The following is a 15,650-nucleotide window of genomic DNA, read 5'->3' as shown; positions in this document are numbered from 1 at the left end:
GGGTGGAAGATGCCTGTGCGTGGATTTTTTTAACGTGTGGTGGCGGTTGCACACCAGCTACCACACAGGCTTGACAGAGATGGGCCCTCCACAACTCTTTTGGAGTAAAACATAATTAATATTAAATCAAATGCCCCCTAATCTGGGGAACACTCCAGCCACTTTTCAACTGCCCTTTTTTTGTTTTTTTAATTTATTTTTTTGTTTTTTTATTTTTTGGGGGCAATAAAATCATAAATTTTCCAAGTGCCCCCTATAAAAGGGGAGGGGGACACTAAAAATCTGGCAATTAAACAAATTAAACTTTAAAACATATAAAATCAAATTAAAATTTAGTTGCCGGGGTGGGCCCTCCACATCTCTCCACAGATGTTGTCTGACCCGCCGAGTGTTTCCAGCATTTTCTGTTTTGATTTCAGGTTCCAGCACCCGCAGTATTTTTGCTTTTTGTATTTATGATATAATAAAAGTTGTTGTTGTTGTTGCTGCATCAGTTCTATGAGCAACATCTAGTCTATGAAAAGGCCTGTGGGAGATGGCAGCCAATCAGCTGCCGCCTGGAATGCGTCACATCCGGACGGGAGGAGGAAGCGGGGATGAGCGGGGTCGCCGCCGACGTAACTTCCTCTTTCGGGTGGCAGGCGAGCGAGAAGCGACATGAAGGCTTCGGGCACAGTGAGTCCGGCGGGCGGCCGCGGCCTGTACCAAGCGGGGGAATAATCCAGCCCTCGGCGGCGGGAGAGGCCCCTGCTCGCCGCGAGAAGGGGGTGTTTGAGAAGAGAAAGGGGCTTTGTTTCTTGGTAGAAAGGTTTTTTTTTAACAATGTGGTAGGAGGCAGCTCCAAAATGGCGGCGCTGGCCGTGTGTGTGAGCAGGGAGTGGGGGAAGCCATGTGCTGGCTGGCCGGCCGGCTGGGGGGAGCGGGGCCCAGTGCTGCAGCTGGGACCCCATTCACCCGAGTCTTCCCCCCCCCCCCCCCATAGAAGGGGAGAGACACACCTAAATGTACAACCCATGTACGGATTAATAAAGCCGAGAGAGGGAAAGAAATAAAAGCGTGCACCCAGGGCAAGAGTTGCTGCTCAAGCTGAGCTCAAATGCACTGGGAGGGCCGCAGAGCTTGATCAAATTTGTGCTCTTTCATTGCTGGCCTTGCACTTTATGCATTTCTCTCGAGTTTAGAATTCAAGTTTGATGCCGCCCCGCAGCCTTGTAGATAATAGGCCAAGCAATGTGTGGAGAGGGAGAAAGGGAGTCAAGGTTTCGGCTCGATGAATTTCTGATAGGAATCGCACTGAAACGTTAACTAGTTTCTCTCGCCATAAAATTATAGAATGGCTACAACATGGAAGAAGGCAATTGGGCCCGTGCCGGCTCTCTGCAAGAGCAACTCAGCTCGTCCCACTCCCTGCTGACTCCAGTATTTTTTTCTGCTTTAAATTCAAAATTTCGTGTAGCCAGCAGTATTCCGTGGATAACGGAGTTTGGTGACCAGATAAAAAAATTGTACTTTAGCTATCAGAATGGTTGGATATGCTACTGAGTAGACAGCGCTGTTTACTCTGAACTTTGCGCACACAAACCCAAAGTCATTATATATTACTGTTTTAATGCCTTTTTTCTAGTGTGCGGAAATGAATTGTACCTTGTCGCCTTTAGAAACCTTTTATGTTTCATAAAGTGAAATTGAAGGTACTACATGATTTGTCATTGTGACATTTAATAAAATTGTTATCTATGGCATTTTAATATATTTTCCAAATATTTCAGCTCAAGGAATACAAGGTGATTGGGCGGCGCCTGCCCTCAACTAAAGAGCCTGGCCCAGCTCTGTATCGGATGCGCATCTTTGCTCCAAATCATATTGTTGCCAAGTCTCGATTCTGGTACTTCATTTCTTTGATGAAGAAACTGAAAAAGTCTGCTGGTGAAATTGTTTATTGTGGACAGGTACATTTTTGTTCAACTGTTTAAAAATGTTAATACATGTTTGCATGGTCAGCTTTCCAATACAAAACAACAGCTTGTATTTAGCACCGTTTAACAGTGAAACGTCCCAAGCCTCTTCACAGGAGCGTTTTATATTGAAATTTGACACGAGCCACATGAGATGACCAAAAGCTTGGTCAGTGAGGAAGGTTTTAAAGAGTGTCTTATTAAGGAGGAAAGAGAGGTTCAGGGAGGGAATTCCAGAGCTTGGGGCAGCTGAAGGCATAGCCATCAATGGTGGAGTGATTAAAATCAGGGATGCTCAAAAGGGCAGAATTAGGAGCACAGACATCTCGAGCGGTTGTAGGGCTGGAGGAGATTAGAGAGCGAGGCCATGGGGGGGATTTGAAAATAAGACTTGAGAATTTAAAAATGGAGACATTGCTTAAATGTCAGCAAGCGCACGGGAGTGATTGGTCAACGGGACGGTGCGAGTTAGGACACAGGCAGAAGTTTTGGGTGAGCTCTAGTTTATGGAGTGTGGAATGTCAGAGGCAGGCCAGGAGAGCATTGGAATAGTGACATCTAGAGGTAACACAGGCATGGATGAGGGTTTCCGGACCAGATGAGCTGAGACAGGGGTGGAGTAGGGCGATGTTGCAGAGGTGGAAATAGGTTGGCTTAGTGACTGCGCGGATATGTGATTGGAAGCTCATTTTGGGGTCCAATATGATACCAAGGTTGAGAACTGTAAAAAGAAAGTCATGTTCCCTGGCCAAGAATCAAACCCGGCCACAGCAGTGAGAATACTCAATCCTAAGCACTGGACCACCAGACCACATTTTAAAACCTCTAAACTCTCAGCTTCCCCATTTCATGTTATTACTCTACATCTTTTGGTCCTCTGGCAGTCTAATATAAAGTTCACAGGTGATTGACATGCCGGCTATCACTTTAGTCCAGGTGCAGCAATGTTTGCCCTTTATAATAAACTCGCTGCATTGTAACATTAAGGCTGGATTTACCACTTGCCGAATACAGGTTGCATTGTGAATCTGCATGCTAGTAGCTGGGTTTGATGAGTCTTAAAATAACCTGTAACTTATAATGGTTCAAGTGAGTTCTGAAGTTTGTTTTATCTGTTCTCTGGGGTTTGAAGAAATTGTGTATGAAATGAGTGTCCCATAACCAGTTATTTTTGTCCAACTGCGCTCTGCCTCAGCTCATCCACTGCTGAAATCCTCATCCTTTGTTATATCTAGAGTTGACTATTCCAACACACTCCTGGCCAGCTCCCCCATCTTCCACTCTCCATAAAGTTAAGCTCATCCAAAATTATGCTGCCCGTATCTTAACTCGCACCAAGTCCCACTCAACCATTACCCCTGTGCTCGCTGACTGACCTACATTGGCTCCTGGTCTGGCAACACCTCGATTTTTAAAATCCTCATCCTTGCTTTCATATCCCTCCATGGCCTCACCCCTCCCTGTCTCTATAATCTCCTCCAGCCCACAAACCCCGCCCCCGAGATATCTGCACTCCTCTAATTCTGGCCTCTTGCGCATCCCCGATTTTAATCGCTCAACCATTGGCGGTCGTGCCTTTCAGCTGCCTAGGCCCAAAACTCTGGAATTCCCTCTTTTCCCTCCTTTTAAGATGCTCCTTGAAGCCACCTTCGCCTGCCCTAATCTTTGTCTGGCGTGGTGTCAAATTTTGTCTGATAAAACTCCTGTGAAGTGTCTTGGATGTTTTACTACGCTAAAAGCGCTATATAAATGCTGGTTATTCCGCCATGTAGTGTTCACGATTAACTTCAATATGTCTCTGACTACAGCCTTGAAATGAGGCTTTTTTTGATTCTCTATTTTCAAGTATGTCTAATTTCCTAAAACGACTGTTTCCTTTCAGGCACTGTGCTCTCCTTGAGTTTGGCGCCATTATGAAAACATGATTTTTAAATGATTTCAAATAAGTAAGGGGTATGTCTCAAAAAAAATTACGGGATATATCTGAAATGTTGGTCCAATTCTATTACAAAAGCAAAATACTGTGGATGCTGGAATTTGAAAAAAAAACAGAAAATGCTGGAAATCTCAGCGGGTCAGGCAGCATCTGTGGCGAGAAACAGAGTTAATGTTTTAGGTCTCTGACGAAGAGTTCTGACTAAGTGTCACCAACCTGAAACGTTAACGATGTTTCTCTCTCCACAGATGCTGCCTGCCCTGAGATTTCCAGCATTTTCTGTTTTTATTTGGTCCAATTCCTAACTGTGGAGCATCTGTTCAAAAATAAAGCGAACCACATTCACGAGACTGGATAAATATTGTGGAAAATCTAGCATCTTTAGTATATCATTCTAAACCATATCCACAGATTGGAGGGGTCTCGAAAGATAACCTCAAAGGGACCTTATTCTGACCTTAATGGTCTAATGCAAGGATTTGCTTTCATTTGCATTTTGTTGAGCAGTGCTAATAGGTTTGTTTCATTCCTGTAGGTTTTTGAGAAGTCACCAGAAAAAGTGAAGAACTTTGGTATTTGGCTGCGCTACGACTCTCGTAGTGGAACCCATAATATGTACAGGGAGTACAGGGACCTGACCACTGCTGGTGCTGTCACCCAGTGCTGTAAGTAGCTTTGTGTTGTAAACAATAACATCTAGGACAAATGGTTTTAGAAGTGTAATAATGTGGGTTAGAAACATAGAAAATAGGTGCAGGAGTAGGCCATTCGAGCCTGCACCACCATTCAATAAGATCATGGCTGATCATCCACCTCAGTACCCCTTTCCTGCTTTCTCTCCATACCCCTTGATCCCTTTAGCCGTAAGAGCCATATCTAACGCCCTCTTGAATATATCCAATGAACTGGCATCAACAACACTCTGCGGTAGGGAATTCCACGGGTTAACAACTAAATGGCTTACCCCTTATCCTTAAGACTATGTCCCCTGGTTCTGGACTTCCCCAACATCGGGAACATTCTTCCTGCATCTAACCTGTCCAGTCCCATCAGAATTTTATATGTTTCTATGAGATCCCCTCTCATCCTTTTAAACTCCAGTGAATACCGGCCCAGTCGATCCAGTCTCTCCTCATATGTCAGTCCTGCCATCCCGGGAATCAGTCTGGTGAACCTTCGCTGCACTCTCTCAATAGCAAGAATGTCCTTCCTCAGATTAGGAGACCAAAACTGCACACAATATTCCAGGTGAGGCATCACGAAGGCACTGTACAACTGCAGTAAGACCTCCCTGCTCCTATACTCAAATCCCCTAGCTATGAAGGCCAACATACCATTTGCCACCTTCACTGTACCTGCATGCCAACTTTCAATGACTGATGTACCATGACACCCAGGTCTCGTTGCACCTCCAGTTTTCCTAATCTGCCGCCATTCAGATAATCTGCCTTTGTGTTTTTGCCCCCAAAGTGGATAACCTCACATTTATCCACGTTAAACTGTATCTGCCATGCATTTGCCCACTCACCTAACCTGTCCAAGTCACCCTGCAGTCTCTTAGCATCCTCCTCACAGCTCACACCGCCACCCAGCTTAGTGTCATCTGCAAACTTGGAGATATTACACTCAGTTCCTTCATCTAAATCATTAATGTATACTGTAAATAGCTGGGGTCCCAGCACTGAGCCCTGCGGCACCCCACTAGTCACTGCCTGCCATTCTGAAAAGGACCCGTTTATCCCGACTCTCTGCTTCCTGTCTACCAACCAGTTCTCTATCCACGTCAGTACATTACCTCCAATACCATGCGCTTTAATTTTGCACACCAATCTCTTCTGTGGGACCTTGTCAAAAGCCTTTTGAAAGTCCAAATACACTACATCTCGCTTGTCCACTCTACTAGTTACATCCTCAAAAAAATTCTAGAAGGTTTGTCGAGCATGATTTCCCTTTCATAAATCCATGCTGACTTGCACCGATCCTATCACTGCTTTCCAAATGCGCTGCTATTTCATCTTTAATAATTGATTCCTACATTTTCCCCACTATTGATGTCAGGCTAACTGGTCTATAATTACCTGTTTTCTCTCCTTTTTTTTTTTAAAGTGGTGTCACATTAGCTACCCCCCAGTCCATAGGAACTGATCCAGAGTTGATAGACTGTTGGAAAATGATCACCAATGCATCCACTATTTCTAAGGCCACTTCCTTAAGTACTCTGGGATGCAGATTTATCAGGCATTGGGAATTTATCGGCCTTCAATCCCATCAATTTCCCTAACACAATTTCCTGCCTAATAAATGCAATAAAGTTTTAGTGGGTTGGTTTAATTATTCAACTGCTAAATGTTTCTACTTGTAATTCCCTTAAAAGTGTTATCCCATCAGTTAAGCTATTCAAGTGGCAAGGGTGGTAGATGCTACTTGGTGTACAGCCCAGCGCAGCTGAAGTCACCATGGCAAACTGGATTGTGTTACGTGGGGGATTTTCAACTCCAGCTAACAGAATATGGTGCTTTTATTAAAAACTGAAGGGAAAATGCACCTCTCAACTGGTGTAGGTCAGAATACCGAGATATCCTAGAACATACAGTTTGAGATGTGCAAATTCATGAATAGTACAGAAGGGGGCCATTCGGCCCATCGAGTTTGCGCCAGCTCTTTCGAAGAGCAATCCAGTCAGTCCAAATCCCCAACCCCACTCTTCCCCCATAGCCCTGCAATTTTTCTCTCTCGAGTATTTGTCCAATTCTCCTTTGAAGGCTACTATTGAATCTGCATCCGCCGCCCTATCGGGCAGTGCATTCCAAGTTATTAAATTAAATGAAGTTCATGCTTGGCCTCCTGCTACGCACCCATGTGGTCCACAAAGGCAAAATACGTCTGATTGGTGGGCTAGTCATTGGGCATTAACTTGTGCCCTGCTTAATTTTACTGTTTGTTTTAGTCCCTAGTCAACCTTGATTTGTGGGTGTGTGTATAATCTAGAAGTGCTGTATTTTTTTTGATGCAGCTTTGTTTTCCAGTTCTGCAAAAGGTAACCCATTTTTTACATTGAAGCAATGGCCAGTAATTATGATATATAGGCATGAAGGTTTAATATTTATTGCTACCTTAAAGTGGCACCTTCGAGCGCAGTGGTTTCCTCGCTTGTACTGCGGATGTAAACATCAAATTTGTTGTAAACACGGCTGTTACAAAGGAAGGAATAAATCTTGTTTAACTGCAATCTGGGTTGAGATTGTGTATTTGTGTACTCCACTATCATGGTTTTTAGTCAAACTGCTGCTCAACTGAGGGAGTTTCTGAGTGTTCATATTCTGTATTTTACATTTGCAAGATGTCTTTTTGGGAGCAATTTAAAAAAAAAAAATGAAACTGGACAATTTACATTTAAGGGTGGTGACGTTTGGGAATTCTGTTACATAGTCACTTGTCATGTGGGAAATGCGGCAACCAATTTGCTCATAGCAAACTCCCACAAACAGCAATGTGATAATGACCAAATAATCTGTTTGTGATGTTTTTAGAACTTGAAAGAATCTGTTAACTCACCCCAAATTCATAAGCGGTTTTCAAACGTTGCTGTGCAATTGGCACTCCTGAGACAACCATACCTCGGCTCACCAAAGAAAAACTACAAAAAGTATTTTTATTAGTATACAACAACAGAAATTACACACCACAAATACAGAACTCTAATTGTAACTGCCTGGGATTCCTTTGTAGACACTGTTTGAAAACCTGCCTTCAGAGTGACATCTTGCAGCTTTAAGTGCTATACCTTCTTATGTTGCTATGCTTTTGTAGACCATTATGCACACAATTTGGCAAAATGGTGCAGTTACCACTGGAATCCCCTTTTTAATGTCATTTTTTAAATTGTGTGAATTCAGTTTTATTTCATTCATTATGATAAGACCAGGAAATTGAAGAATGTATGCTTTGACTAATTGAAGGTCTAATTGACATGCCACTTTTACTTACAAATTATCTTCTAAAGCTAGATAGTATGACATCGCATGTAATTGCTGTTTAAAAACACAGTGGCGATGGTTGAAATGTTGCAGCTTTTTCGATATAATGCCATTCGGGGCTGGGGTAACACTTAAGTTACCGTGCTGTTGGAAAATCCAAACCAGTGTCTTGAGCTATGGCCTGTGGGTCATGTACAACCAGTCAATCCCGTCCAGGCAGTTCAGTTCTAGCTGAGGTTATTTCCCGTGGTGTTTGAAGTTTGTGGTCCTGGCTGACCTCGATATTATTGCTTAACATTATAAATCTTAAATCGGAAGACAAGAAAGGACCTGTTGGTATCCATAGCTAACTAACAAAAACCGATACTTAAACTTTATATGCGGATCACAAGGTTCCATGGTATGTTGCTAAGTAATGCACCAAGACATAGCTTTGTTCTGGAATTAATATAAAGGTAGAGATGGTGGTTAACTGGTTTTTCACATTCCAGCTGGTATGGAGTCCCCAGAACCATATTTGCAGGAATGAAATGTCTTGTACCTGTTGCTCTTTGCTGTTATTTGTTGGTTATGTTTGAGGTTTCCTTGTGCGCTCATTTATTTGCATTTCTTTGTAGACCGTGACATGGGGGCTCGCCATCGTGCTCGTGCTCACTCCATTCAGATCATGAAGGTGGAAGAGATTCTATCGAGCAAGTGTCGCCGGCCTGCTATTAAGCAGTTCCATGTAAGTGTCGAGTGTATTTATTTGTGTTCTCTTCATTTGAAGACTTGAGTCTTGTGTGTATATTATCTCTGCTTTGTTTCTGATTATTGAACTGTCTTCTAGGATTCCAAGATCAAGTTCCCTCTGCCACACAGAATCCTGCGGCGCCAGCACAAACCCCGCTTCACCACCAAGAGACCGAACACTTTCTTCTAAAATGTATTGGTATACTGTTGGATCGGTATGAAAATAAAAGCCTGGCCGACAGTTACTGCCTCCTGTCCTTTTTTAGGCATGAAGATTAGTTTTCTTTTATTTGTATACTTACATTTATATAACCATCTTTAATGTCATTATCTCCAAATTCTTCTCTCTTGTATGGGCGTTTACGTAACTAAATTTGGCAGTTATATGACCGATCTGTCCGATGGTGTTGCCTAGGAGACCTCTGCCTGGGGCAGGTGAGGCTCGGTTTAGCTTCTGCTACCGTCAATAGCATCTCTGACTGTTTTCCTTCTATACAGTGCTGGATTGTTACCTTAGATTACATGCTTAAATACTAGTGTGGGCTTGAACCCATGACCACCTCAACTAGAAGCGAAAGTGATATTTACTGAGTCGGGGTGATACTACAAATCCATTTCTTGTCAGTGATAAAATCATAGAATGGTTACAGCACAGGAGGAGGTCCATTGAGCCTATGCCGGCTCTCTGCAAGAGCACTTCAGCTAGTCCCACTCTCCCATCCTTTCCCTATAAGCCTGCAAAATGTTTTCTTTCATGTACTTATCCAATTCTCCTTTTGTCTCACTCATTTGGACAGTTAATTCAGCAGAGGTCAAAATGATGGTTTGGGTTTTTGGGGCATTTTAGTTTGCAGGAAATTTTGGCTCTTCTGTCTTGATGTGAGAAATGCAGTTGAAATGTAGCAACCGCTTTTGGATTTCCTCCCAAAATGTATTAATTTTTAAAGTGCATCTATCAGACATTTTGCTAACTGGTCTGACCTTGTTGTTCGTAAAGTCCTACTTTGGTTCATAAGCAAGTCATTTGGTTTAGTTTCTGTGTTTCAATATAAATGTTTATTGGTATTTACAGTTGCTGAGTTCTGGTTATGTTTTCTGAATTTGTTAATCAAGTGAAGTGATAGAAATCTGCAGGAGTCACACTATAATCCTAAAGTGTGACTTGACAGTTGGAAATGAAATTTCCACGTTTATAATCGTGCATGTTACTACTGCGAGATTGTTCTAAAGGGACAAGTTCATATCTCAAGTCAGAATTTGGGAAAGAATTTCTTATAAAAGTTCTTCCCACAAACTGAAGTGACAATTGGTTCATTCCTGGAAAACACAATTATTTTCTTCTTTAAGTAAATAGATACCACAGTTGCACAAAGTCTTTGCGATCAATAGTTGTTTATAATTCTAAGTAGAAATGATGCTTAACGCTCCTGTGAAATCTCGTGGAACATTTTATGTTATCAGTCGCGTTTTGACACAGCCACATAGATATGAGGACAGGTGACCAAAAGCCTAGTCAAAGAGGTAGTCTTAAAGGAGAGGTTTAGGGAGAGAATTTCAGAGCATAGTGCCTGGATAGCTGAGGGCACAGCTGCCAATGGTAGGAGAAACGAAATTGTGATGCACTAGAGGCCAGAATTGCAAGCATGTAGAGTTCTCGAAGGGCTAGAGTAGGTATCGGAGATGGGGAGGAATTCGAACACCAGAATGAGAATTTTAAATTTGCGACTTTGCTGGACCAGGAAGCAACGTCGGTCACTGAGTGGGTGAATGGGACTTGATGTGAATTAGAATATGGGCAACAGCTTTGGATGAGCTGAAGTTTCCGGAGAGTGGAAATCCTGCCTAGGGCCAGTGAAGCAAGTGTTTTCTGATTGGCTCCTGAAAATAAATGTTGCTGGTGCTACCTGCTGTTGAATAAATAAATATGAATAAATATATTTTTGTGAACAATGGTTGCTTTAAATTTGCAGTATAAGACAGATGCTGTAATTATCCCTGCTGTTTCTGAAGTAAGTAAGCTATTTTCCTATAAAACTTTACCTGAAAAGAGGTTGAAAATTCATGCTTCATCTTGTTTTTAAATCATTTGCAATCACAAACTCCATTATTGATCAGACTCTGAAAACGCCACTGAGTTGTAAATTACTGAGTGTTATAGACCAGCACAGCAGGCAATTAATTGAAATTCTCATCCTTATTTTCAAATTCCTCCATGGCCTTGCCCCTCCCTATCTCTAATCTCCTCCAGCCCCGTAATTCCCCCAGAAATGTCTACCCTCTTGAGCATCCTCGATTATAATCACTCAACCAATAGTGGCCGTGCCTTCTGTTCCTCAGGTGACCGAAGCCTGCACTGGAAGTGGTGTTGGACCTCATCATCGATGTCTGCCCTTGCTGATAGTAGGCTCCCGAGGTATGGCAAATTGTCCACGTTATCCAAGGTCGTGCCATAACCCCTTAATCCCTTATTGTTTAAAAACACTCTATTTCCGTCTTAAATTTATTCAATGTCCCAGCTTCCACAGCTCTCGGGCAGCAAATTCCACAGATCCACAACCCTCAGAAGAAATTTCTCCTCATCTCAGTTTTGACAAGGTGCCACATGTTACTATATTACCCCCAACCTTGTGAAATGTTATCTTGTGCAGTAACCTTTTATGTGGCACCTTGTCAAATGCCTTCTGGAAGTCCAAATACACCACATCCACTGGTTCCCCTTTATCTACCCTGTTCATTACATCCTCAAAGAACTCCAGCAAATTTGTCAAACATGACTTCCCCTTCATAAATCCATGTTGACTCTTGGCTTTTATCATTTAATCTCTCCTGCCTTCCACCCTATTACAGATCTTCCCTTTTGTTCTTTCCTCCCTTCCCCCACTTTCCCTGCCTCTGTACTTAAAATCTGTCACATCTCTTAACTTTTTCCAGTTCTGATGAAAGGTCATCGACCTGAAATGTTGACTCTTGCTCCACAGATGCTGCCTGACCTGCTGAGTATTTCTAGCATTTTCTGTTTTTGTAACCAACACTTAATAATTTATCAACATTTAAAATATATTGTTTTTCTATTCTTCCTACCAAAATGAATAACCTCACATTTCCTCACATTATACTCCATCTGCCACCTTTTTGCCCACTCAATTAACCTGTCTATATCCCTTTGTAAGCTCTGTGTGTCATTTTCACAGCGTACTGTCCCAACCAGCTTGGATACATTACACTGGGTCTCTTCATCTAAGTCATCAGTATAGATTGTAAATAGCTACGGTCCAAGCACTGATCCATGCGGCACTTCACTAGTTACAGCCTGCCAACCGGAAAATGACCCGTTTATCCCTACTCTTTGTTTTCTGTCCATTAACCAATCCTCTCTACAGCCAATTAAGTACTTTTCAAAGTGTAGTCACTGTTGTAATGTAGGAAGCGCGGCAGCGAATCTGCACACAGCAAGCTCCTACAAATAGCAATCTGATATGACCTGATAATCTGTTTGTGACATTGATTGAGGTTTAAATCTCATCCCAGGCAACATCCTCGTAAATCTCCACTGTACCCTCTCTAGTGCAATCACATCTTTCCTGTAATGCGGTGACCAGAACTGTTTGCCGGACTCTAGCTGTGGCTGAACTAGTGCTTTATACTGCTCTAGCATACCCTCTGCTCTTGTATTCTATGCCTCGGCTAATTGATATAGGAGCTTGCTTTTCATTAACTACTGAATTCGAAATAATTCAAAATCAAATAGCTAAACTACGATAGTTTTTACATCTCAACAAGGGTCATGAATCACTTAAGCAAGGATGCCATTGTGATAATAAATTGATGGTAATTTGGTATACAGTAGTTACAATACTGTCAATATTATGAGCTAGTGATGTAGATACTTTTATATAGGAACTGCCAATAACAGAGTGCTGTTACAAAAATATTTTGGCAAACTAAATAAAATTTGCAAAAAATAAAAAAATTTCAAAAGCTAAAAGGTAACTTATGCTGTTATGTTATTTAGCATAATCCCTGATTAGAATCACTCAACCATTGGGGACCGTGCATTCTGTTGCCAAGACCCTAAGCTCTGGAATTCCCTCCCTAAACTTCTCTGCCACTCTACCTTTCTTTCCTCCTTAAAGATGCTCCTTAAAACCTACCTCTTTGACCAAGCTTTTGGTCATCTGCCCTAGTTTCTCCTGATGTGGCTCGGTGTCCATTTTTTTCCTTTAATACCCCTGTGAAGCACCTTGGGATGTTTTACTACGTTAAAGGCGCTATATAAATACAAGTTGTTGATGTGGTTTTCGAAATCTGATATTTTATTTCGCAATCTATTAATGAACGTTAAAGATTTATGTTAAAGGAGTTGGAATCATGGAATCAGAATGGATACAGCACAGAAGGAGGCCATTCGGCCCGTTGAGCATATGCCGACTCTCTGCAAGAGCATTTCAGCTAGTCCCACTCCCCTGTCCTTTACCCATAGCCCTTCAATTTTTTTTCCTTCAGGTACTTATCCAATTCCCTTTTGAAAGCCCCGATTAAATCTGCCTCCATCACCCTTTCGGGCAGTCCATTCCAGATCCCAACCATTCGCTGCGTAAAAAAGTTTTTCCTCATGTCGCCTTTGGTTCTTCTGCCCATTGCCTTAAATCTGTGTCATCTGGTTCGTGACCGTTTTGCCAATGGGAACAGTTTCTCTCTACTCTGTCTTGACTCCTCATGATTTTGAACACCTCTATCAAATCTCTCAACCTTCTCTGCTCAAAGGAGAACAATCCCTGCTTCTCCAGTCTATCCACGTAACTGAAGTCCCTTATCCCTGCACCCTAAGGCCTTCACATCCTTCCTAAAGTGCGGTGCCCAGAATTGGACACAATACTCCAGTTGATGCCGAACCAGTGTTTTATAAAGGTTCATCATAATTTCCACGCTTTTGTACTCTGCTCTATGAAGCCCAGGATCCCGTAAGCTTTTTTAACTGCTTTCTCAACCTACCCTGCCACCTTGAACGATTTGTGCACATATCCTAGGTCTCTGTTCCTACACGCCTTTTAGAATTGTGCCCTTTAGTTTACATTGCCTCCATTCGTTCTTTCTATCAAAATGTATCACTTTGCACTTTTCTGCGTTAAATTTCATCTGCCACGTGTCCTCCCATTCCACCAGCCTGTCTGTCCTCATGGAAGTCTATCGCTATCCTCCTCACTGTTCACTATACTAACAAGTTTTGTGTCAAGTTGTCTGGAGTAGACACTCGAATGGGGCGGGCGGGGTGGACATAAAAAAATCAATCAACAAGGCTAAACTGGACTCTTAATCTCTTTGACGAGTGTGATTCATGAATGGATTGACGGGCAAGGCGGGGCTAAGGGGCGTGGCTGTGACGCTGTGTTCGGGTGGCGATTGGCGCTTGCTGCCATTGTAACGTAGTGAGGAGGGGTTCCCCCGGGAGCGCGCGCTTGCCCCGAGTGACAAGTTAAGTCAGTGGATACAAACAAGAATAGCAAGCTGGGAAAAGGAGTTCCCCTCTCTGCAGCCCTTCCCTCCCCGTCCTAATTATAGCTTGCATCTGGGAAAAAAAAACAATAGTAACTTTTTTTATGGCGAGGAGTGAGCTGGACAAATTTCCTTCCAAACGGCACGACAAGCTGGACTTCTTCCTAAAGAGACACTTGGAGGAGAGGGTCTTTAACAAGATCAGAATGTACGAAGCGTGTATCGTGGTATCTGAAAGGAAACATAAAAAAGCATTCGAGTATGTCATCCTCACCGACGAGTGCATCTATCTGACACAGAATCCACCCAAAACCATCCACGAGGCGGTGCTTCTCAATGATGTTGTTGCAATTGAGCTGGTGAGCAGATCTTGTCACTTAATTTGCTGCCCCTCCACCACACAACTTGCAAGTTCGATTTTCAAACGTTTTTATGCAACTTTTCCTCGCTTTACTGGGGGCAAACTTGCAATCGACTGTCGATAAATCACAGTACTTTCTAGTTAATGTTTGGATTAATACATTGGAGATGGATGGGGCGCCTGAGGCTGTGTTCAGACTACACACTTTAGGAACGGTTTCTAAGCTCAGGGCTTTAGCGACCGACCGGTCCTCTCTCCTCGAGGTATATTGCCACTCTTGCTTTGTTTACGCAAAGCCATTCTGCACGGACACAACAATTAGTAGCCTTTATGAGAGATTAAAATACAGAGGGGGAATTGCTATTAATGCTGCAAGGAAAAAAAATAGTAGATGTATGTAATAAAAACAGAAAATGCTGGAAATACTCAGCAGATCAGGCAGCATCTGTGGAGAGAGAAACAGTTAACGTTTCAGGTCGATGACTTTTCGACAGACTGTAGATATATGTACCTAGAATTTTAAAAAATCATAATAGAACTAAACTTTAAGCCCGAAATCACATCTCATCTACTTCCATTGATGCAGACATGTGTTGCATAGATTGCACGTGAATATATTTTACTGTTTCAGGCCCGTCATGCCTGTGCCGGCTAAATCTAACGGTGAACAGATTATTTCCCCTGCCCAGGTTTAACTAAACTCCACTTATTTAGAAATATAAGTGAATGCTTTCAAATATAAATTGAGTTAAGGTGTTCTGTAAAACTTTACTGAGATTTTTCTCGAGGCCTGGGAAAGAATTCATAGAATCATAGAAAATTATAGTTTCCTTCTGTGTCGTTCAGCCCATCGTGTCCGTGTCGGTCAAAAAAGCAACCTAGCCTAATCTCACCTCCCAACTCTTGGTCTGTAGCCCTTGTAGGTCACTGCTCTTTAAGTGCATATCCCAGTACTTTTTAAATGTGATGAAGGTTTCTGCTACCACCCTTTCAGGCAGTGAGTTCCAGACTCCCACCATGCTCGGTGAATTTTTTTCCCCTCATCTCCCCTCTAATCCTTCGATCCACTACTTTAAATTTATGCCCCCTGGTTATTGACCCCTCAGCTAAGGGAAATAGGTCCTTCTTATCCACTATCTAGGCCCCTTATAATTTTATGCAACTCAATTAAATCTTCCCTCAGCCTCCTCTGTTCC

General features: G+C 42.5%; 2 protein-coding genes and 1 non-coding gene across 5 annotated transcripts in view; all 3 read left to right on the top strand.

Annotated features, from left to right (window-relative positions):
- The first annotated feature begins 567 nt into the window (after window positions 1–567).
- On the top strand, window positions 568–8,841 carry LOC139280673 (large ribosomal subunit protein eL20). Its single transcript, XM_070900278.1, has 5 exons — window positions 568–675; window positions 1,770–1,949; window positions 4,427–4,556; window positions 8,486–8,595; window positions 8,698–8,841. The coding sequence occupies exons 1-5, from the start codon at window positions 658–660 to the stop codon at window positions 8,788–8,790; spliced, it is 531 nt and encodes a 176-aa protein (XP_070756379.1). The 5' UTR covers window positions 568–657; the 3' UTR covers window positions 8,791–8,841.
- LOC139226102 (small nucleolar RNA SNORA68) lies at window positions 1,570–1,702 on the top strand. Its single transcript, XR_011587212.1, has one exon. It is a non-coding gene; the product is annotated as a small nucleolar RNA SNORA68 (small nucleolar RNA).
- A 5,197-nt stretch (window positions 8,842–14,038) lies between the features above and the next one.
- c15h12orf56 (chromosome 15 C12orf56 homolog) overlaps window positions 14,039–15,650 on the top strand; it is a 113,328-nt gene continuing 111,716 nt past the window's right edge. For 2 of the 3 annotated variants that reach the window (XM_070900277.1, XM_070900275.1), the window contains exon 1: window positions 14,039–14,452. In XM_070900277.1, the coding sequence (XP_070756378.1) occupies window positions 14,198–14,452 (255 nt within the window). In that variant the 5' untranslated portion in view covers window positions 14,039–14,197. The remainder of the gene's footprint in view (window positions 14,453–15,650) is intronic. The other variant, XM_070900276.1, reaches the window with a different exon arrangement.

The sequence above is a fragment of the Pristiophorus japonicus genome, chromosome 15, assembly GCF_044704955.1.
Source record: "Pristiophorus japonicus isolate sPriJap1 chromosome 15, sPriJap1.hap1, whole genome shotgun sequence".
In the NCBI taxonomy this organism is placed as follows: domain Eukaryota; kingdom Metazoa; phylum Chordata; class Chondrichthyes; family Pristiophoridae; genus Pristiophorus; species Pristiophorus japonicus.
This window is presented reverse-complemented; position numbering and strand designations above follow the sequence as displayed.